The sequence below is a fragment of the Struthio camelus genome, chromosome 6, assembly GCF_040807025.1.
Source record: "Struthio camelus isolate bStrCam1 chromosome 6, bStrCam1.hap1, whole genome shotgun sequence".
Classification (NCBI taxonomy): domain Eukaryota; kingdom Metazoa; phylum Chordata; class Aves; order Struthioniformes; family Struthionidae; genus Struthio; species Struthio camelus.
In genome coordinates this window covers 9,612,878-9,636,002 of record NC_090947.1, presented here as the reverse complement: position 1 = coordinate 9,636,002, position 23,125 = coordinate 9,612,878, and the positions used below count along the sequence as shown (strand labels likewise).

Sequence of the window (23,125 nt, the reverse complement as noted above, 5' to 3'; positions counted from 1 at the left end):
GGAGGGGGAAGAGGAGGTTAATTTATTTATAGTAAGATGTATCTGGAGCAAAGAACTAAGCTTCTGGTCTGAGCCATTCTGTATTTACAGACTTGTTCACATACTTGGCCAGTGAGAGTCATTTCAAGCCCCAAATTCCAAGAAGCAAGCCACCAGTGCAGCTGGCCCTAAGCAGCAGTGTCCAAGGCTGCCCAGGCCTCGGTTTGGTCACTCGAGGGCTCAGGGACAGGAAACTACAAGAGTTCATTGGGATACACCCCAACGCAGTGCACTGCAGTCTGGGGTGACATGCATTGCACCCACCCTTATACACACGTGCAAGACAATGTGATGCTGCTGTTCATAAAAGGAAGCAATATGAAAAATGGAAACAATGATTTTGTGACTCCACCAACAAAGATAGAAACCTATTAGGAATTGCCATCCCAGGCTGTAATTGCTTCTGAAGCAACGGACTGCGTACTGCAGTCTCTCCCCCTCCTGCGTAAGAGTCTGGACTCTCGGGAGCTGGGCTCTGTGCAGCGGAGCCTCAGTGTGGTCAAGGTGTTCTGGGATCTCAGAGGTGAACTGTGCAAGGGAAAGAAATGGTTTAGTAATAATTGCTGAAGAAGTTCTGGGAAACTCCTCTAGCCTAGCTGCAGTCAGTAGCTTTGAGGAGCTCTGCCCACACTTATTTTACTGCTTTTCACAAAGGTGGTGAAGGCATTTGTCAGTGTTTGCTTGTGTGCCTTCCAAGAGGCTTTCTCTATAGGATGTTTGAAGGTGGTGGTACCTTCTTTGAGGAGGTAGGAGAACTTTTTCTGTGCTCTGAAAATGGACTCTTTTAACCTATTTGCTTGACCTGTTCTGTTTAGCTACTGTGCAGGTTTTAAAAGGTAGCTGTGATATTTCTTCCCTCTGAGTTAACAAGAGAGCCTGCCTTAGAGTTTGCTGCTACTGTGAGCTGAGCTGAAAAGAGAAAAGCAAAGCCAAGAAAGTGGGTGTTGCAGGTATGTGCATCTGGGACTGATGATTATTTTCCACTGGAGACCTTATATACATATTAAGCCTGGCTCAAAAATGTATTTTAAGCTTGGCTTTTTAGCTGCTGCAGTGATTGAAGGGGTCATAGTGGCCTCAGCCTGTTGAGGAGTCACTTTCCAAGGCTTTAACAAAGATTAAACAAATGTCTATGAGATACTGAGAGCTCCTTGAGCCTCTCCTTTTAGTCTTCGCTGTGGCAGAGAACTTCCCTCCAGAGCCTGCAGAGGTCTCTTAGTACTCTGAGACTGGCTAAGTTGTTGCATGGACTAGCTTTTCACAATTATTTTTTCCTTATCTTCATAGTATATTTATTACTATGAGCTTATCTGTTCCTGCTGCTTACTTTTTCATAATACAAATAAGGTGAAACTGGATCCTTTCCATGCACTGTGAAAGAAAATGATCTGAAAAGAAGCTTTGCCTTTTGGGGCAGTATCTCCTTAGTCCTGCTGGTAAAACAGCTAGCATACTAGAAAAGAGCTGTTTATGCTAGAGAGCAGTGTCAAGCCCTAAGTGGAGCTAGGAAAGAAGGAAGTTGTAAGCAAATTAAAGGCAGGCTTTTGTGTTTCTGGGCATGTGGCCTGGCAAACAAAGGAAGAACACTGTTTCTGCTGTATCCAGTGAAGGCCTGCTTAGATTATTGAAGCACAATATGTGAGCATTTATCTTTGATAGTCATGTGGATGTTTTCATTCAAACACAGCCACTCCCTGAGAGTGTGGGTGCTATAGTACTTTCCCCCAGGTAGCTCTTTCTTTGCCTGCCATGCCTGTGAGCCCCGGGGAACTGCAGAGCTTTCCTTGTGTTCAGCACCTGCGTGCTGAAAAACTGCCCCTACTGCAGCGAGTTAACAGCCTCGTGCCCCTCTCCAGCGAGCAGTTATTCACATACTAAACCAGTCCTGTTTATTTTGGTAGTATACTCTGTCAGAAAGCTGGGTATGTAAGGTAATTTGCAGTGCTGTGGCATGGCAAAAAAGACATGTTGAAGAAAGGTGACTTCCCTAAAACTGCCCAAAAGGGCCAAGCTCTACTCTGATCAAGGCCAGGATTTCAGCTCCTTCTCTTGACTGACTCATTTAAAAAGCACCTTTTTTCCCCCCCTCTCTTCCCATCTTTTTACTCGCCCAAGAGCCTAGCCATTGTTTGGGACATTTTAAAGGTATGATTTCATCTTTGGGGGCTGTGCAGGGAGTGTTTCCAGTGAGGTTTGGGCCCTTCTTTGTATACCTCTTGGGTATATGACATGCTTTTCTAGCGTGCTTTTGTGGTGGGGAGACATATCTAAACCTGTACCTATGAGCAATGCACCATTGATTCATAGATTGGGGAGAGGGGAGGGGAAATCCGTGAGGTTGGAGGAAGCAGCATTGTAAAATGATTCATCATATCCCAGGGATCTCATTTACCTACTGCAACAAATACTAGCCCTGTATGGCATAAGGAAGCCTAGATTCCACCTTATCCAGATGCTGTTACAAGTGTTGTGCTCAGTAGAAGAGAGAAGGGTGAATCTGAGGGGATCCTCACTAAGAGTATGAGAATTAATGAGGGAAATTCAATGGGTTTTCTTCTTTAACTGAATTTATTGCTGGTAAAAGGAGCGTGTATGAGAGCTGTGGTGTTATGATCATTCACAGAAACAGATACAGGACACAAATTACTAGGCCTGCAGTTTTCCACAAGCTGTTGCAGCACAACCTGTGATCTGGGGTAACCAAGGGAAGGATACTACATTTGCAGTTTTGCAAAAGCATCCCTATAGCACTGACTTTTGTATCTATGGTATGCATAAGCCAGAGAGGGCAGACTGATATGCTGTTAATTGCCATTTGGTTGGCAGAACACTTAACTGTGTGAAACTGTACAGAAGATAAATGTGCTTGGTCATCCAAGAGACAGATGTGCAGAAACAACACTTCTACACCTTCCTATCTTGAAAGCAGGAAGCCTTGTACTGCTTGGTAATAAACCCAGAGGTGTCAAGCCAGTTGGAGAACCAATGTCCTCATGGCCAGTTTATTTTTGGCATTAAAAGGTAGTCAGGAAAGAGGTGGCTACGCCAGGGAAAATAGGGGCTTTTTAAGATTTGAGGAGGCAAAATTGTTATTTAAGATCCAATGTCAGTTGGATGTCCTCCCTTGAGCTAGGCTTCATGCATGCCAGGTGCTTTCTGTGCATCTAGCAAGAGATGGTCCCTTCTCCAAGGAGACTGCAGATTAAATAAGCCATGCAGTATAGAATGGGTGGGCGAACAGAGACAGAGGTGAGGTGCTTTGCTTAGGATACCATGGGAGCAGAGCTGGGAGTACAGACTGGATTGTCTGACTTCAGCTCGTCTGCTGGACGTATCTACCCCTCTTAATACCCCTGTGAACTTGGGCAGGGCTGCACTTTGTCCTTGCAGGCTCGTTCCTGAGTGCTCCATTGGCTAGGGCTCCCTTGGAGCTGATAAAGTCCCGTAGGCTGGCAGAGAGTGGGAGCAGCAGAGGGTGGCGGGGCTGGATGGCTGTGTTAGTGCAGGGTGATGCGACCTGATCCGCTCCCTGGCACGGGAGGCTGTGGGAGGGCACAGAGTGGCAGAGAGGGAAGTGCAGTGGGAGGCAGTGGGAGGGGCTTGCGTACTATAGAAAATAAGTTCACAGTGCAGGGGGATTACAGTAAACAGCACTGATGAGTTTGATTGTGAGGCTGTACCGGTCAGGAGGGCTATTCTTGATGGAGATTTTTTGCTCTGGAGTTATGGCACTCCATAAACGTAATGAGCAGAGTTTTCATCTCCTGGGGCAGTGCTGATTGCTTCCAGGGATGTGGTGATGACTTTCATAACTGAATTTTCAGGTTAGTTTCTATTACACTTTGTAAGAAGACTTTTCCCTTAGTGATGTCAGCTAACTCTCCTGGTGTGAACTGACCCTGTTTTTGTAGCTTTGTCAGTCACTTTATTCCCTCTCTTCCTTCTCTTTGAAGTTGAATGAGTGAGTTTATACAAAAATCAGCAAACACATCTTCATCTGATGTTGCCACTTCTTTTGCTAGTGGTGCTGTTCTATGCATCTCGTAGCTGGTGATACATAACCATCTTTTTTAGCATGCTATACCTTCCCTCTGTTCCAGAGCTGAGGATCCAAGTCCTGCACCTTTCTATTCCTTCGACAGAGTCAAGCCTGCTTCTCTGCTCCCCCTTCTCACAGGCACTGTGTTAGGAAGCACAGGGTGCTGGTCCGCTTGGCAAGTGGGTAACTTGCTGCAGAGGAGCAAACAGGACAGCATGGAGTGGCTGGGCGATAGGGAATCCATCCTGTGGGCTTCCAATGGGGTTGCTCCTGCTTCAGAGGGATGTACAAAGCCATACCTGAAAGGAAAGAAATAAAAATAATTTGTTTGGGTTCTTTATCCATCCTGTTTGGGTGGTTCATTGAGTTAGGTGCTTATTTTTGGTGTTTCTTTGTGCTGTCTCCCAAAACTCTGCTGAGTAAAGGATTTCTGGAAACGGGTATACTCTAAAGATTTGGCTCAAGTGTTCCAACCTTTGGATACTAATGTGCAAGGATAGCCAACTGAATTACGACTGTTTTTGAAAGCACATTCAAGTCTAGCCTGGATTTTTTTTTTTAACATTTTTGTTCTTCCCATTGGAGGAAGGAGCATGTGAGAGTATAAATCCAGTGCTTCTGGGAGAGAGGTGCAGTTATTCTACAGATATTTTCATTTACCATGGCTAACTATTATAATGGAGTGGAAAAAAAAAAAAAAACCAAACTAAACCAACCTTGCCAGCAGTGGACAAATCTAAAATTAAGAGTTTGCCAAGTTTGACATTTTCAAATCAAGTTTTGCCTTTCCTGAGCTTAAGGAGCATGAAAAAGAATAAACACCCTTGAGCTGGAGGGAGATTTTTTCTTAGTTGGTATAAATTAATGCAAACTGCTACCTAGTTAAAAGGTCTCATTACTGTAATGGTCCCTTGGAATGGCAATTGTTTCCCTCTTGGAAAGAGGTGGCATAGAGAGAATAAGCCTGACTTGGCTACCCGAGAACCAACTACTGGCAATTTGTTACTAAATATCAATTCCATTGCTTCAGGAACCAAGTGAAATCTGATATACCTGCCTGAAAAAGATATATCTGCAGAGCCAGATGGGAAAACAGGTGCAAAGAAAAGGCTGTGTTTTTAAGTAGGAGGGAAACGGGTATCATGGATGTCAGTCATACCAGCTGAGGAACGGTTTGTCCCTGTTGCAGCCAAACCCACAAAGCAGGTGACTAGTCCTGCTAAGTTGAAGGCGGGGGGCTCATATGGCTAAACTGTAGGTGTGTATTTAGACTATTTTCTTCTACAAGGCTTGGTGGCTTATTCTTTGGGAGGAACCGACTGGAGGTGAACAGTCCAGTATCTTCTGCCTTGCCCTTTTCAGCTTTTGTCTGTTCTCATTAGCAGCGAGAAATGAGGGCTGTGTGGTGTGGTACTCAGTTTGACAGCTTCCCAAGTGCTTTGAGAATAGCGGTGAGTGAAACCACCCAGCTCTCAGGAAGGTGGGCAGCAAAAGCACAAGTGAACCCAGTTGGCCAACTTCATCTACAGAGTCTGTGGCAAAGGTGAGAGTGGGACCCAGGAGGCCTGATTCCCAGGAGGTTTTTTTTATCTCTGGCCAAGACTGCCATGCCAAAACTGTGCTAAAGTTGGAAACTTGTTGGAGAATGTGTTTTGGTGTTCAAGATGGACTTCCCCAGGAAGGAGGTTTCTGTGGTTGTACTCCCTGAGCGTGTCTGGTGGTGCCATCTGAAAAACTACTGAGCCCGTGGGACAGATCCAGCCAGACTGGAGAGAGCGTTATAGGTCCTATAGGTGCCTGTTAAGTGCTGTGGGGACAGGCTTCTGGAGATAGGAGAAAAGGGCTGTTGGCAAAAGCCCTGTGACGTATGCTAATCTCTTATTAGACATCTGAAAGTCCAGGGAGGAGAGCTGCCTCAAGAGGCAAATCCCTCCAAAACTGGGCATCTCTGGTTCGGCACTTTGCCAAATTACTTACTCTTACCAGAAATGCTTCAATGGTACTGAGCAAGTTTTTCTTCCTTAGCAACAGGGATGCAAGTACAGTCAGCTGTTCAGCAAAATAAATCTTCTGGACATGCTGAAAAAACATTTGGGCTTCCTCTCTTCTAGTGCTGGTAGCACCCTGACTGCCCCCTGAACGTGGAGAGCAGTGTGTGTGTGGTGCAGGGTGCCCAGCAGGGACGAGGCGGGAGCTCCCGAAGCAGAGGGCAGAAGCAGAGGGAGGGTATTGCCCTGTCCTCAGCTGATGAGGCTCCCTTTGTTTTCCTCTGCCTCCTTTCCCCTCCTCCCTTGAAATTATAACTCCAACGGCTCAGATGTGGGCCATTTACTGTGATTATTTCCCTTTTTTACTCTTCCTCAATTTACTCTCCCTGTCTCTGCAGGGAGGAAAAGAGATGCTGTTTCTCTTTGGAAGGTGGACGGAGGGATGGTAGCATTTACTGTCTGAGTGGAAAGGTATTATCTGGTACACTGCACATCAAGGAGATAAAGAAGCAGAGGACTGTAAGGGGTGTGTGTGTGTAGTGTATGGATTCAACCTGTCTCTGCCAGCATCTACTGCCCTGACCTAAACAATGAGACATTTGAATTTTAATCAATTCGCTGCTGGTTTTGTCCCAGATGGAGTGAGAACTGGTGGAGCCAATTCACAAGAGCTTGAGGGAAGGAGTGGGGTGAAGGAGGGAGAGGGGGTGCCTGGGTACCTCTGTGAAAGGCAGAGAGAGATAGCCTTTCTCTAACTCAACAAAAGACAAGCAAACCTGTATTCAGACGAGGGAGGGGTGGCTGGGGGAAGGTTGCGAGTTTGTCTTATTATGGAGAAACTTGAACCTGTCATCTGTACTTGATGGAAGCGAGAGAGATTGCAGTTGGAGCAGCAGAAGCACTGCCTCCCTGATTGGATTAATAGAAAAGGAAGATGACTCTAGAATGGCTGTCCATTATCTGCACTACAAAGGGATTAGTGTGGGTTTCAGAGAAATTAATGGCTTTTGAGTTAGCACAGAAATACTAATGAATATCAGGGCCAGAGATGTACGGTGAACAAAACTGGTTCTCTGTTAGCGTGTGTGTGTGCCTCTGTGTGTATCTATCTGTTTGGGATATGAAAGTGTGCTTTTTCTCTGCCATTTTAAGTTTAAGAGTGGGCTTTCCGTTTTCACATTTAGCCAAAATACTCTTTGAGTAGCTTATTTGTCTGCAAGGTATAGTTATATCGACTTCTTTAGAACCTTTTCAGACCTCATGCAAGAGTAGTGATTTTTTAATTATCATTATGATTTTGTCATCTGTGCAGGAGATCTTTGTAGGTAAGGTGCAGAGTATTTTGAACATGGTGTTAAATGCAATCTCCATTCTGGGTATGTGAGAGCCAGGTAGGGAAGCTGAGGATGGGCTGGCTAAGCAAAACCTAAACATGTCCTTTTTGTGAGTGTGGATGGGAGGCAGCATCCTTCCCTGATTTTTAACTGCCTACCCAGTGTTTGCATGTTCACATTAAGTATATCAAGCCAATTAATTCTCATCTATGTTAATTAAGTTTGACTGGAACTTGACTACTTAATCCTTATAAATCCTTAAAGTCCATCTTCCCTGAAGAGCTAGCCAGGACTTTTACACTGTTGCTGTCCATAATCATCACAGAATCACAGAATGGTTGAAGTTGGAAGGGGCCCCTGGAGATCATCTCATCCAGCCGCCGTGCTCAAGAAGGGTCATCTAGAACATGTTGCTCAGGATCGCATCCAGGCGGGTTCTGAATATCTCCAGGGAAGGAGACTCCTCAACCTCTCTGGGCAACCTGTGCCAGTGCTCTGTCACCCTCCCAGGAAAGAAGTTTTTCCTCAGATTCAGATGGAAATTCCTGTGGTTCAGTTTGTGCCTGCTGCCTCTTGTCCTGTTGCTGGGCACCACGGAGAAGAGTCTGGCCGCATCCTCTCGACGCTCTCCCTTCAGATATTTGCACACATTGATGAGATCCCCTCTCAGTCTTCTCTTCTCCAGGCTGGCCAGGCCCAGCTCTCGCAGCCTTTCTTCAGAGGAGAAGATGCTCCAGTCCCCTCATCATCCTCATAGCCCTCCGCTGCACTCCCTCCAGTAGCGCCACGTCTCTCTTGTACTGGGGAGCCCAGAATTGGACGCAGTACTCCAGAGGCGGCCTCACCAGGGCTGAGGAGAGGGGCAGGATCACCTCCCTCCACCTGCTGGCAACACTCTGCCTAACGAAACCCAGGATCCCCTTGGCCTTCTTGGCCACAAGGGCACATTGCTGCCTCATGCTTCACTTGCTGTCCACCAGGACTCCCAGGGCCTTCTCGGCAGAGCTGCTTTCCAACAGATCAACCCCCAACCTGTCCTGCTGCATGGGGTTATTCCTCCGCAGGTGCAGGACCCTGCACTTGCCTTTGTTGAACCTCAGCAGGTTCCTCTCCGCCCATCTCTCCAGGCTGTGAGATCGCTCTTGTCTGTATACAAAACTCTCACAGTCATCTACAACAGTGCTTTCTGCCTAGGACAGGGACATCTCCTTAGACTGTATGTTACAGCCCAGGCATTGCTTTCTCACAAGTTTGTGTCAGAAGCCCTTCAGACTAAAGACCGTCACTAAGTCTCTCAAATACTCACAGTCCTCTCGTACCTTTCCCTGGTTGTCCCTGTGCCCCTGGAAGGGTGGACAGACTCACTTGATAAGCCTGTGGTGGAAAGAACAGTTCAGCCAACTATCTTTACCGTACTTGCTGGGAAGCATGGTATGTGTGGGGACACAGTAACTTCTGTACAGGCTCATCTTTGGCTGTTCATTCCCCAGCATCATCAAACTCGGATGCTTCTGTTCTCTTAACTCTGCATGAAAGGCATCCTGGAGTACTCAAAAGTGATCCTGTCTAAAATTTGTTAGCACATATACTGTTAACTTATAAGTGGTAACTGGTTTAATTGAGATTTTGAAAAGCTTTTCCACCTCCAGCTGTCTACCTCATCCCTCTTTCAAAGGGTGTCAGCCTGAGGGCAGAAACTGCTAGTGAAGCAGCTCCAGAATTGCTGCAGTGTGTTAAGGTCAATTGATGATGATTTTGGTTTGAGCTAATTGTGCCAGACAGTGGATGAAGAGCTGTTCCCAAGTGGTCACGTTGTTCCTGCTTTGGGAACAGAAACCTACAAGGGCGATGGGCAACTGGAAGCAGAAACCTTATTATCTTTCTGTGTTAATTCTGCCACTGTTTGTAAGTCAAAACCCATCACAGGTTCCTTTACAGCAAAGGTGCAGTAAAAGTCAAATGGGAGCAAGAATTTATTCCTCAGTGTTGGGTTATTTTGGGATGCCTAGTATTAAATCTGGCATTAGAGCATACCAATGAATTCTGCTGAAGTAATACAGGGAGCAACAAAAATTGCCTAAAGCCACATCTCCAGCCCATGGTGAAAATAGAATGTTCACGTGTATTAAGAGTGGTGGAAGCTGTGCAAATCAGATTGGAACAAGTTTTGCACTGAAACCTTTATTAAAAATCAGAAATTCTTTTGATAACTCAGTTTAAAATCTTACTGTTTTGATGCCCAGAGTAACTTATGTATGGGCTGATTTTCTCAAAAGAATGAAAATTCCCCTTGACTTCACTTTGGGCCAGGATTTTTTGAAAGGGCGTGATCCAAGGCATCTGAAGTGCTGAGGCATTTAGATATGTGCATCTGAGTCTGGGCAGCCTCTTTTTTAATTTTTGGTCATCTATGCTCATTTTAAGCCTGATTGTCGTAAATCAACAAAACTCCTTTCGAGTAAATGGAGCTAGGCAGAACGTTCTGGTCTCAGATCGTGCAGAAATTACTGTCATTGGACACAGTTCTCCATTCCCTGTATCCTGGGTAAGTCTGTTACATGAGTGTAAAAGGGGTATAAAATGCCATCAAAAATGTTGATAGAGCCACTGTGAGAGAGACATCCATACAGCAATGTAGAGCTAAACTGGTCACTTTTCTGTAGGATTTAGCGTTTTTGGTTTGCCATTCCTGTTTTACTTGATGATACTGTACTCTTCTGAACTAGGATTTGGGAGACCTGCAACCTGTTTTGTTGCTTTGTCACTGTCCTCCTGGGTAATCTTAGGAAAATTATTTGGTTTCTCTGTCCCTCTGTTTCCGCATCCCCTCTTTGTAACATGTTTTGGCATTTGTGGATAAAAAAGTGCTATACTTTTCTTGACTCAAATGTATAGTCAGTGCATGCATTTGATGAATATAGCCTACTAAGTGAAGTGATCCTAGGCTCAAAACATACCAAGCATTGATAAAGAGAGATGTATAAACCAAAATTACTTAACAGTGTGAAACAATTCATTTGAAAAGAATTAACAGTTATGTTTTCATTTTATGTCTTCCAGAACACAAGCCAACGTTCCCAAATATTCTGAAGAAGGGATACTTAGAAATTAGAAGGGACAATGACAGCTACTGGCAAACCTGTTATGCTGAGCTCTCCCCGTACGAACTGTACCTGTATTGTCTGGACAGCAGTGGCAATCAGACTCTTCCCACAGTGTATCCGCTCATGCATTTTCAAAGGGTCACTGTTACTGGTAGCATCGAAACCAAGGTGGTGGACACTGTTCTGTCAGACAACTCGCAGCTACAGCTGAAGGCAGAGTCCTCATGGGAGGCTTTGGACTGGGGGCAAAAACTCTGGGAAGTGGTGCGTGCCTCCGTACCGACTTTCATGAGACAGCAAGAGAAGCTGGAGAATGTGCCAAAGCCTGATGATAATAATGCCCTTCCTCAAACCAATGGATTGCTAGAGAAGCCTATGGAGCTTTTTCTGTCCATGAATTTGACTGAAAACCCTAAAGAGTACCAAAATATTCTCAAATCAGGGACTCTTTATAGGTTGACTCTCCAGAATAACTGGAAGGCATTTACATTTGTCTTGAACAGATCTTATCTCATGGCATTCCAACCGGGTAGGCTTGATGAAGACCCTCTGCTGAGCTACAACGTTGATGTGTGCTTGTCGGTCCAGACAGATACTCAGGATGGCTGTGACTCCTGCTTTCAGATCATTTTCCCTCAAGATGTCCTCCGCCTGCGTGCAGAGACCCGTCAGAGGGCCCAGGAGTGGATGGAGGCGCTGCGAGCAGCAGCCAATGCTACTAGAAATTTAGGTCAGGACCTGCAAGTCACGCTTAGGAACAAACCTGGTGATCGACCTTTTGGAAAAGATTTTAGAAAGAGCAAGCGCCAGTCTGTGACCACCAGCTTCCTGAGCATCCTGACCACGTTGTCGCTAGAGAGAGGGCTCACAGTTCAGAGTTTCAAGTGTGCAGGTAAGCAACTGAACTGTACAATCAGCACCCACTCCCCTTGTCCAGGAAAAGAGGAAAAAAATCCCTTGGAAGAGCTTGCATGTATTTTAGCAGCATAAAGCTGGTCCCTTCCTTCATCTATGGCCATGGGCACTTTGATGTGTTAGCCTTTTCTTGCTCTCTGAAAAATGGGGAGAAAAGCCTATGAGATGTTTGGGAATTCAGCAGTGTTTGAGCAGTTGTGAAACGCTAGGTCCTGCACATGTAGGATACAGCACTGAATGGGCCAGGGCTTCATTACAGGATAACAGAGCTCTTCTCTGCTTCAGGCCACTGGAAGGGTGGTCCGAAATCAAAGGGATTTGAATTCTGGCTATTACAACTTTCCCACTTCAAGCACTTTTGTTTCCTTTTGTTACTGTCTCCCTCCCAAGTCCTTTTTGGGGCCCAAGTTCAGCTCTGAGCCTTCTAGGGAGACTCCTCAAAGCCTGTATGTATATGCTTCCCTGAAATACTGTCATTTGGCTATGTGTGTTCTAGCACTGATGTTCAGGCATGAGCTTATCTGCTTATTTCTTCTCTTGAGGCAGAGGTGAAAACATGACCTTAAGCATCTGCATCTAATTGTTCTTAACCAAAATCTTAGTTCATGTGAATGCTGACCCTAGTCCAAAACAAAAGCATGTTTTTATTCTGTTGGGGAGTGAAGTGGAAATAGAAGGGACCCATGTAAATGCAGTTCATTGTCCTTTTACTTTGGCAAGGGTACTTTGTGCCCAAATTGTGCTCTGAGGCTGGCTTGAGTTACATGCGCTTAGTAACTGTCAGCTGCATCAAAAACAGCTTTTTAGAAGGGTTTTCCCATTTTGTTACGGAAGCTACTAGCTATTTTGTTACTATCCGCTCTGCCCTGGGGTGGGGGAGCTGTCGGATGTGGCGGTCCCTTGTTGCTCTGGCTGTACACGTGGCTCTGGGGAAGTGTGGTGCGAGGCTGTGCAGGCCCAGGGCCTGCTGGCTGGCCTTGAGTCCCTGCTGGGGGAGACCTGATCCCCTAGGAGCAGTAGGCTGCCTGCGGGGCTGCCTGCAGGTGCAGCTGGGTTCATCTCTCTCTCTCCCCATTAGTCACCTGCAGATGTTCCTCCTGCTCAGCTCTCCATGGTGCACAGGACCCGCCTGGTCACGTGTAGTGTTTGTGGGAGTAACTATGTGCCAAGCTCCTGCTGAAAGCTAAGGTGCCTAGCTACTTCAATAGCTTTGATCACCTGAACACCATTGGGCACTTAAGCACTTTAAAAATATCTGCTGCCTGTAAAATGGGGACAAAGTGATGTCTTACCTTTAATGGTAGTTGTGAGAATGAAAACGGCAGGGAGACTCTGGGAATGGTTCGGATAAAAGTCCCCAAGATGGATCCAGCCTGGTGTGTTACCCAGCAGATTGGCTTTGTGAAACTCCAGAAGACAGCAGAATTAACAGCCTCAATTTAAGGTAACGTCCCAGATTCCATTCAAACTTTATTCCTGTCTCCTTATTTCTTTTCATTCGAAGGTCAGTAGAGAAAGATTTTGTCATTTTCTTCCATCCTCTGTCTGAGATCCAGGAGAGTTTCAAGTGAGCATTGTCAATGGTCTCCTAAAAAGCAGGATCAGACCCCAGAACAGCAACAAAACCCCCCTTGTCTCTAATGTGAAAGGAGGTTAGTCTTGCATTATGTAGTATGGAAGCAGAATTTTATGTGGAAAAGGGTGAATTTCCTCTCCCAAACTTGGGACTCATCTGCACTCACTTGTGTGTACCCCACAGAGATAAAGTGCTCTGACTGCTGGAGTTGCAGGAAATTTTTTTGTGATGAACTTATATATGAGGCATTCCCAGTGCTCCTGTGAGCTTCTTTCAGTGTACAATACTGAACAAAAGCTCTCGTGCAGAGAAACATGACTTGCAGAGAGCCTGTGAGAAGCAGGTCAATGGGATTCGCTACCTGAGGAGAGGAAATCTTGTCCAGCTCAGAAAAGCTTGTGCTGAGGAGACAGACTCTGGAGGCACACCACCAAGCTGAGGCTCTCTCCTTGCACCTTGCTCCCTGCAGGCAGTTTGTGCTGTTCCCCTGCGTGGGCTGCTGTTTAACCTAAGGGGCCTGCTGTTGGTAATTACATCTTGCAGGCATTGAGAGTGGTTTTCCCCAGGGCTGCTGGGAGGGGTAAGCTTGGAAAAGGACAGGGGGGAGGAAGAAAAGTTTTGCTGTGAATTCTTCAGCCATTTAGTGCAAATTCCTGTAATTACCGTCTTTGTGTCCTGTCCCAATGGCACATAATACAGCAGAAGCTTTTCCTAATTGAGACCTTACAGGAGGTACAAATCCCTCCTTTGTTCAGCCTGACAAATTAGTGCCAGAAAGTGGCAAGGTCCGAGTGGGAATCAAAGGCAAGCAACACAAAGATGGAACTTAAGGCTACAGTAATAACCCTCTCTAGTCCTGCAGGGGTGGGAGGGAAGGAAAAGTAATGACCAATGAAAAATGAAGGGGTTTTTTGTTATAAATTCCCTTGACATGACAGCACCTCAGGGCTGCTTTATTTGTTTAGGAAAAGTGATTAAATAGTAATACAACAGGGCAGACCATTGTCTCTCGAGCTACCCCCCTTCCTGCAGACCCCTGCTGCCTTGGCTAATTGATTGACAATGAACCTCTGATAAAGAAGGTTGTTGGGAGGACCTGATGGGGACTTTTTTTTTTTTTAAACTCCTCTTTGCAGTCTTTGTGGGGTTCCCCTCCCCACTTCTCTGTTTGAATTGCCCTCTGCATCCCCTGTTCCCTTTCTCTTTCTGAAAAAGCTTTTCAAGGGACTGCTCGCAGACAAACAGCTGACACTCACAGGCAGGTAGGGAAGAATGCCAGTGTCTGTGCCTTGCTGTTGACAAGTTTATCTTGGAGTCTGGCTAGCACTTTTCAACTCACTGTATAAGCCAGGGCGGTGGTGTCAGATATGGTCATAGGGCAGGGGGGACAACCTGTTGATACGCTGGGGTCAGAAGGGTAGCTTGAAAAAAGTTTTCCTTTGCTTGGCCATCAGATAGAAACTTTTCCCCACGTTTCTAACTCTCGTGTTGCAGAAGGCAGGATGTTATTTCTCGTGATTTCCGAAGATGAATGAATAGGCCACTGATTAACAGTGGAGAGGCGTGTTGTTATAAACCTTTTTACCTTTGCTGCCGTTATTTGTGATTTTGTCTTGGAACAGTAATATTTTTTGGAAAGTGGTGGGAGCTAGAAACTGGTGGCACCAGAATGGCAGCCTTCTCTGTCCTTCACATACGGTTCACGTAGCAGCAGGCTTGATCTCATCCTGTTGCTATTGCACACGGTATATCTGTGTTCCCGTGGGGAGTGCTTGGGGCTCTGAGCAAGTGGGACATTTGTGAGCGTTGGTCTGCTCAGGTGAGACTTTGGGGAGACCTGCCCCATACCCTCACGTGGATATGAAGTGAAAGCTGGTGGTGAGTTCAAGCTGATAAATATTGGGTTTTGTGATTTGTTTTTTAATATGTAGCTTATGAGAGACATGCATCATGATAGGGTAGTTTTTATAGGTTTTATTTTTTATGAATTTATTTAATCTAGATTCAAGAGAAATCCCCCAACTGACCAGGTTAGGAATTTGGGATGAGGTGTCTTCCATCAAACCATGTTATTTGACAAGTGCAGCATCTTCCAGACAGCAGTGGCCAGTGGTGAGCGCTCCGGTGGCTGTCCTATCTCCCTGTCTGGCCATCCGTGTGCTCCTGTGGGCTTGTGGGGAAAGGCAGGCATTGCTCCTGGGGGCTTCAGAAGCAAATCTCCCCAGTGGCACTTTTGCTATTCCCTTGGCTCATGCCTTCACTTTTCCATAAATGGGGAAGACAAACGACCTTTCCCTTTGCATCCTGTTTTTGCCTCGCTCCTGTTGTTTTGATGTCATTCTTTCCTTTCACCTTTTGCTGTTTCTCTCCCTGTACTTTACTAAAACAAACAAACATTTTTCAGGGAAGTTGGTTGTGTCTGCCAGGATCGCTTGCTGCTTAGACGGCAAGTCCTAATGGACCTGGGAGTTTCTGCCTTCTGCAAAATGTGCTCCACATGTCTTTGTCTTTTGTGTTGCTTGTCTTGCTCCTGATCTGGGGTGCTTTCTGTCTTTCCTTCCCTGCTTTCTCCTTTCCTCCTCACTTACCAAGAGGAGAAATACTGCTGTTAGGGCTCCGTTGACTTGTCTGGCTGAACCGAACCTGCAGCCTTGTCAAATTGAGCAGCAGGTGCAAAGTTGTTGGCTTTGAAGGTGTCCCTCTGCCTCCAGTGCCGTGATCATATGTGTATATCGGAAGAGTCTGGTGCAACGTGCCCAGCTCGTGCAGTCTTTCTGGTTTCCCTAATCCCACTAGTCTGAAACCAGTTCCATCTTCAGTAAAAGTAAACGTCCCTTTTTTCCTCACAAAAGTAAGTGTTTTCCTTATAGCCTTCACGCCAACAAGTGTGTTTTCTTAGAAAGATTAGGCACTTTAGTGATACAGATGCCACACTGACTAGTCCAGCTTGTCAGAAAAAGCCAGATAGCTGAAAAGTATAGGTGCTCCTTCCTTGAATTTAACAAATACTTCATGAATTGTCATGAACAACACTTGTTTGGTGGCAGCAAGTCGCTGAAATAAAAATGCTAGGGGACAAATCTTAGCAAACTTAGCACAATAACAAAATACCAGAAGGTCCTTCGGAAAGCTGTCAGCACTCTATTCTTATGACTTTACTAGTCCCAGAGAGCAATTGCCCTCACCTGTCCTGGGCACTTAGGATTGTGCTTACTTATTTTGTACTTGGTTTCATTTCAGTTCCTCTCTCCTCGTTCTGTGACTTCAGCAGCTTTTTGCCTTCCTTGTGTTTGAGATGCTGTAATATCCTTTGAGAACGTGTGTTGCGTTGTAATGGCTGTGTTGTTCAGGTATATTCACTTTAGACCACGGTCCTCCAGTCCTGTATGTGACTTTCAGGCCCTATTTCAATGTATTCAGAAGTGAAACTTCCATTGATAGCAGTGGTATTTTTAAACTCTTACCTTGCTCTTTGTTAGACAAAACCAATTGAGCAAAAAACCATTGTCTGCGGCTAAGCTATTGTTTGGAAGATAACACCATGGCTAAACAAGTCTCCTGACCTCTTGGGAGGAGGGATGGGGAAGTTTCCAGCCAAGGGTGACCAGAATTTGTATAACGGGGGATGCTTCATTTGAAGTAAACCTGCATGTTAGAAGCACGAGGTCAGTGTTCCACGGTGCCTTCGCTCTGCGGCGGCTACTGTTGGCAAGAGATGAGAAGATATTGTGTAATGTCTCTCCTGTTTGCTTCAGTTGATTAAACCTGTTACTTGTGATCAGTTAGGATCACAGAAGCCATCTGATTTTTAGAAGTAAGGAAAGTGAGCCCTTCAGTCCAGTTTTAAAATGAGTTGACTGTCAAAAATGGCAGTCAAAAAGATTAGCTTTGTCTAAGTTGGTAGAAGTTAGGTCCTTCATCTTCCTGGGAGCTGGCTGACTCCTTAGCAAAGAGAGATTTTCCTCTTCATAGGATTTGGTTTGGAGCTGGCCTGCTCTTGCCCAGAAGGGCAGTTTAGATGAGTACCTGGCCAGCTTGGTGCCTGCCCTGCACCCTGGCACGCCCTTTGTAATCCTCAGTGGGTGTTTTCTTTGCCTCAGCCTTGTGGGCAGAACACCCGCTGCAAATGGCTTGGCTGAAGAGATCTATGTATTTCTCCTGGCAGGTTTCAAGGGTGCTTGAAAAATTCCTTGTCTTCTTGGATAGTTTCATGGTTCTGTATGCTCAGCATGACTGACGTAAAGGGTGTTGTTTACATCACCTAACCCTAGCAACCTAAATACTAGATGTCTAGGCTAATCCAGTCTTCACTGATTGGAAGAAGGCCTGGGTGCCTAGGGGATGATTCATCTCATCTGCCTTGGAGAGATGCTCTGCACAGTATGTGAGAGATGTTAGGAATAGGCTGGGATGGATCACTCTCTGGACAGGACTATCTCCCCAGCCTAGACCGGAGCCCATCGCCAGCCAGCCCAGACAGAGAGGCTGAAGTTAGCTGAGAGGGACTGCACAAGATAGCAGAGACAGGGCTATGCATTGTATCTTTAAATGGCAATAATCGAAGATGGGAAGGCTGTTAATTCAGGGCTTAGTCCTGAGCTCTTTCTAATAGTCAGAAAGTTTCCACTGACTCAGGAGGGTTGGGTCCATCCTTTGGAGTCTATTAAAAAAATTGAGGCTGGGAACTGGGGACCACTGAACCCTTCCTGATTTCTGGGGAAGCTGATTTAGACAACAATTGAAGTGAGATTTGTATATTGCTTAGATAATTGTAACTGGATAGGGTCAAACCCACATGGCTTCAACAGAGAAAATGTTCTATGTTTAATCTGTTAGCTTTTTTTTGATAAAGTTAGTAAGAGGCTCATAGAAAAGTAGGCAAAGGTGAGTAGAGGGCCAGACTTTCTTTGGAGGTATAAGAGTTTTGATAATTTCTTTAGAAAGAGAATTACTTTGGAAGAAAACTAATTCTGGGAAAGGGACAAAGCGTAGGTGCAAATTCAAACCTGCGTAGGCATAAGAGGAGGGAACATCTCACAGAACAAACGTACAGAAAACGAATAGCATGAAATGTATTGGGGACTGAGCTGGCTTGTTAGTCTCTTTCTTCCATGTGGGTTTGGGTTTTCCCGTGGTGGAGTGAACTGAGGCAGATGCACAAAAAAAATACAGCCTGAACCTGAAGTGATTCTCACCTTCTTATTCTGTTTTTGCTGAGCAGCTAGAGAAATGTTGTACGTCAGATTTAACGCTGAAAATTTGTTGCTGTGCTTCTGCTTATGTTGTTTTATGACTATATCAAACTGAAAGCCTTTTGAAGTCTCTGAGTCATTATCTTTTCTTCATATTTTATGTTGTTTCTAAATGAATTAGCTTCTAAGCTAATCTGTCACAGATTTAATTATTGTACACAATCATGAGAGAGTTGCTTTTTCTTGATACTGAGCAAGGAACTTTATTGAATAAGGAAAACAGTTGGGTACTTAATTTTAGTTTGGTCTTTCACTTTCTCTGTTTCGCTATGGAGCTACTCCAGGCTCTTCTTGCTAAAAGTTTAAAGAAATAGGCATCTGGATAAAAAATAGTTGTATGCGTCTGCCATCACTGTTGAAATTGAGCACATCACAACATCCTGAAAGTGGCAGCAGTGGTATTCCCTGCACTTGGCAGAAGAGGAATTGTATCCATGTGTTTTGGGTTCCTCTTCCCTAGGATCCCCTGCCTCTACCTTAAGTCAAGGAGAGAGGCCTGTTGTGACTTTTTCACCGCATCTTGTGTAGTACTTTCCTCACAAAGTGTTAGCACGTGGAGATGAGCCTCTTGATGTTGATGCTCCAGCTCTGCTCAGAGATGTTGTTGAGGGAGATTCATCTGTGCCCAGCAGCACTTTGTTGCTGCTCTTTTTTCCAACCTCTCTTTTCCTTGCTTGACTCCAAGGCTATTTTGGTGTGTTTTCTTTGATGAAAGTTTTGGGATTGTTGCTTCCCTCACTTTACTAACAGTATACATACAGCTACACTTCTGTGTTTGGCTTGCTCTCCAACACCCTTTAGGTAAGTATGATTTTGTGGTAATAATAAATTTTGTGGTATTCTCCTGCTCTAGGCTCTGGGTTTGCCAGTCCTTTGCACAGCTATTAGATGGATAATAATCTGTGTGAGCAGTAGGTATAGGTGAGAGAGACTTGGTGAAAGTTAAGCTGCTTTTCCCTTGTTCTGTGGGAGTTGCTTTCTCCAGCTGTAGGCAAGTATTTTCTCTGCAAACGTGAAATGGTCCCTTCCTCCACTCCAAGCTTTTTGTTGAGTTGTGCTATTGACCTCTCTGAGGTGGTCTGCTATATCTGACTCTTCTCACTGGGAAGGACCCTCAAGAGTTTAAAGCAAGGAAAAGGTAATGTCTTCCCTTCTGGCAAACGTGACGGCAAATTTATGTTCCTGAACATAAGTGCAGGATTTCCAAGGATTTTCCTGAGCTATTCCTTCTTCCTCTTCCTTCTCCCTCTCTCTCACTTGCTCTTTTTTTTCCACCTTAAAAAACCGAAGTAGCATAAGTGGTCTATGCCACAGAAATATGTTTGTCACACTACATCACTTTGAACTGCATAACATCAAAGAAAATCAGTGCTTTGATAACTTGATTTGAAAGGACTGTAGAAATAGCCATCATTATGAATCACAACAGATAGGAATGGAAAAGATGGTGATTTTCAAACAGCAAAGCCTGTAAGGTAAAGAAAAATGTATGGTAGGTGCTACATTCTCATCTAAAAGAAACTAATGTTATCTAAATGATGACTAATGTCATCTAAGAAACAAATGTTATATAGCTTTGCAGAACATGATTTACTTGAGGATATGAAGAGGAATGGAAAATACACTGTGTGAGAATGTGTTTCTGAGGAACCAGGAAACAAGTGTGGGCTCAGAGGAGGGCTAGAATGAGGGGTGCGTGCTGCTTGGGTAGAAACTTCTTCCACGTCCTTCTCTTTATAAAGCTACTCTTCCTGAAAGGAAGGTCTTCCAGGATTGCACACCAAGACCCTCCTCAGCCAGGAGAACTTCTGCCCTTTTGAGCTGGACATAACCATCCGTGGTGGGGGGGAGGAGGAGGTAAGCCCCCTCAGCACTTCTGTGCTTTGGTGTTCCTCTCCCAAGGAAACTCTCTCCGTGGACCAGAATGTGTTTCTGGCTCCAGGAGATTGCAAGAAATTAGGCCTTAAAATTGTGACTTCTCAAATGCAAGCATTTTAGTTTAGAGTGATGACATTTCAAATCTAAAGAAATGGAGTTTAGCTTATTCTTGCCTTCATTCTAGCTGGTAGGAGTCAGGGTACTATGACAAACCAGCAGCCTGTGGAGCGAGAGGGAATGCGCTGTGGCAGTCACGTGACACCGGTGCTGTGTCCTGTGCCCTCACCAGCAGTTAAGTGCTGGCTAGTGGGGAATGTTTATGAAGGTTTTAATGGCACTGAGTTAGGAGACACCGGTCTCATTCAGTCATAGCTTTACCTCTTGGACTGCATCACCCGTTCCAAATACACTGACCTGGTAAAATCCTGCATGCCGTTTTGCACTCTCTTTCATCCAACCTCAGGGGCTTGGTGTATATATAACGAAGGCTAAAACTGGAGCCAGTCAAGGTATAAACACTGATGCTTCAGTGCTTTTCAGTGATCTGAAATTCAGAGGCAACTTGTGAGGAGAAGTATTCAGACTCTTCACTAGTTCTTCTAGCAAGGCTAGCACTCAAGTCCTTGCTGTGCTGAGCTACTGCTAATGCAAATATTATCCTGTTCTGAGAACTTGTTCCCATTTAGCTTGGGAAAGAGGAACACTCTCTTTCATAGATTTCTTCGTCTTGTTCTATGAGAAGAGAAGGGGGCATATTTCTGTGTTTCCTTTACAGAGAGGCAAAATTTACCTCTGCGGAGCTCTTAAAAACACGGGTTCCATAGCAACAGTGTACCTTCTGTGAGCATCTTCCAGGGCTAATAGGATGGCATGTCAGGCAGGCAGACAGGGCTGTTTTTTCATGTCTCTTCAGCTGTTCAAGCCCTTCACCTTTATGCGTTAATGCACTTTAAAAATTAGAAGTTCTGTATGTACTGCAGTCCGCTGCTGCAGAGCTTGCTACCAGGGATGCCTGCTAACTTCATCTGTGCCAGCACACTGGAGCAGGACCGACTAGCCAGGAATCTGCTTATTTTAAATACAGAGAAGAACACAAAAAGTGAAGGCAGGCAGCTGCTTGCTTTGCTCTAAGGGAAATATGAAGTTATTGGCTCCTAAGTTCTGGTCCCAAGGCAGTCATAGGTTATCTTTTTTTGTAACGTGCTGCCCAATTATTTGCATTGACTTTACCCTTATAAAAGGCATACCGGCACTCTTTCTGTCCAGAAGATGCTGCTTTGCAAAAAGTTCTGCCACCATTTATCATACAAAAAAAATATTTCTACAATGACAGTAATTTACAATTCTAATTCTAATATTTGGTTTTTCTGTTAGCTAAAATGAGATATCACTTTTTTATTATGTCTCTTGAATGATATCACTTCAGACATATGTTTAGATTGTATCTGATCTTATGAATAGTAGAGAAGGAGACATTAACATAAGCATCTTTTGCATCAGCTGAACTGCGTATATATTTGCCTTTTCAAGAAATTGCATGATATTGAGTTTAAAAAAAAAGGAGAGAGAAAAGTATTTGATGAGAGGGAGGGAGAGAGATGCATTTAATATAAGCGAGACAGGGACAAAGATAGGACATATCCTGCACTGATTCTCTTGATTGTGTGTATTGTTGAGAATCAATGGTCAAGTTATTATTTTGATTTGCACAGCAGGGACATGGTAGCATCAGATAATGGAGAGAAGGAGGAGTTCAATTTGTGCCTGGAGTAGCTGAGCTGCTGCAAGCTCTCCCCAAGTAAGAATAAATGCTACTTGGGAAAAAATGCATTTACTGGGAGAAGTTATGTAATTACACTAAACAAAATCAGTTACACTGACAAAAGCACACTGTTACTTGTAAAATGCAGTGTAACTAATAGTTTTGCCTTAGAAGTGGTGTACAGTGATTCTGCTAATCAGGATTACTAACCAACGGCAGCAGAGACCGTCTTATTGTACAACGCGTTCCAGAGTGGGGCTTTGGTGCTAATTGTGTCTGTAGCTGTAGGTGTCGTACGGGGACGCTAGCATTTGAAGGAAAAGCAGAAGTACCATCGTGTGTGCTTTGTCAAAGAGGTGTTAATAACAACCACAGACATCTCATTATATTTTGTCCAAACATTTTTTGCCTTGTTTCCTAACAAGTTGTTGAATGTGACTGTGCTGTGTGTCTTCCAGCCTTCCTCTCTAATATTATTTGAACCTGTTGGCCCATTTTAACCACAGCTGAGAGAAAGCTGGAGGTGTCAAATACCTTGCATTTCTACATGTTTTGTGAGAGCAGGTGGTCAGGTGAAGGAGAGAGATCTGAATTAGTTCTTTCCAGCCAAAGGAGAAGCTTTGCACTGCATTTTTTTCACCCAGGGACTCCACCCAGGAGGAGATGGGAAGAGACAAGCAATCCTGCTGTGGAAAAAGTTTCAGGCAGACCTCAGACCTCGTAGGGCACAGGGTAATCCAGCCACGAGGCAGAGAAACCCAGGAAGCTGAGCTGCCTCAGTGCTACTAGTCACGGACTACTCATGCTTAATGTGACCGTTACTCACAGTTATTATTGGTGGTCTGGCTGTGGTTTGCCCTGGCTGAGTCCTACCTGCCAATTCAGCGTCCTTCCTGGCTGGCAGCAGGAGGTCGTGTACGCTCCTCCAGGCAGCTGCTGCGGCCCCCTCTGGGCCGTGGGGAAAAGGCCTGCCTGTCTGGACTGAGTGCACAATGCTTCCCTGGTTTGGGGTTTTCTATTTAAGCTTCAGGTCATAGTTTTCAGGTGATGGTGACTTTTAAATGCCCGTTGTTGAGACATCTTGCAGCAGGTGTTTTGCTTTTGTTTCTTGAGAACTGCTAAGTACCCTTTGACTCTTTTTCTTATGTTAGATGCTAAAGTCAGTGTATGCTGTTTCCATGTTAGTGGCAGAATATTGATATTTATTCCTTTATCTCTAGGGAATGAGAAGTGCTTTG

At 44.9% G+C, this 23,125-nt stretch overlaps 1 protein-coding gene across 4 annotated transcripts in view; it reads left to right on the top strand.

Moving 5' to 3' along the window:
• PLEKHM3 (pleckstrin homology domain containing M3) overlaps positions 1–23,125 on the top strand; it is a 100,459-nt gene that overhangs the window by 12,682 nt on the left and 64,652 nt on the right. For all 4 annotated transcript variants that reach the window (XR_011141819.1, XR_011141820.1, XM_068948096.1 and 1 more), the window contains exon 3: positions 10,461–11,396. Coding sequence is in view for 2 of the 4 variants with exons in the window: in XM_068948096.1 (XP_068804197.1) it covers positions 10,461–11,396 (936 nt within the window). In the remaining 2 variants the exon portion in view is untranslated. The remainder of the gene's footprint in view (positions 1–10,460; positions 11,397–23,125) is intronic.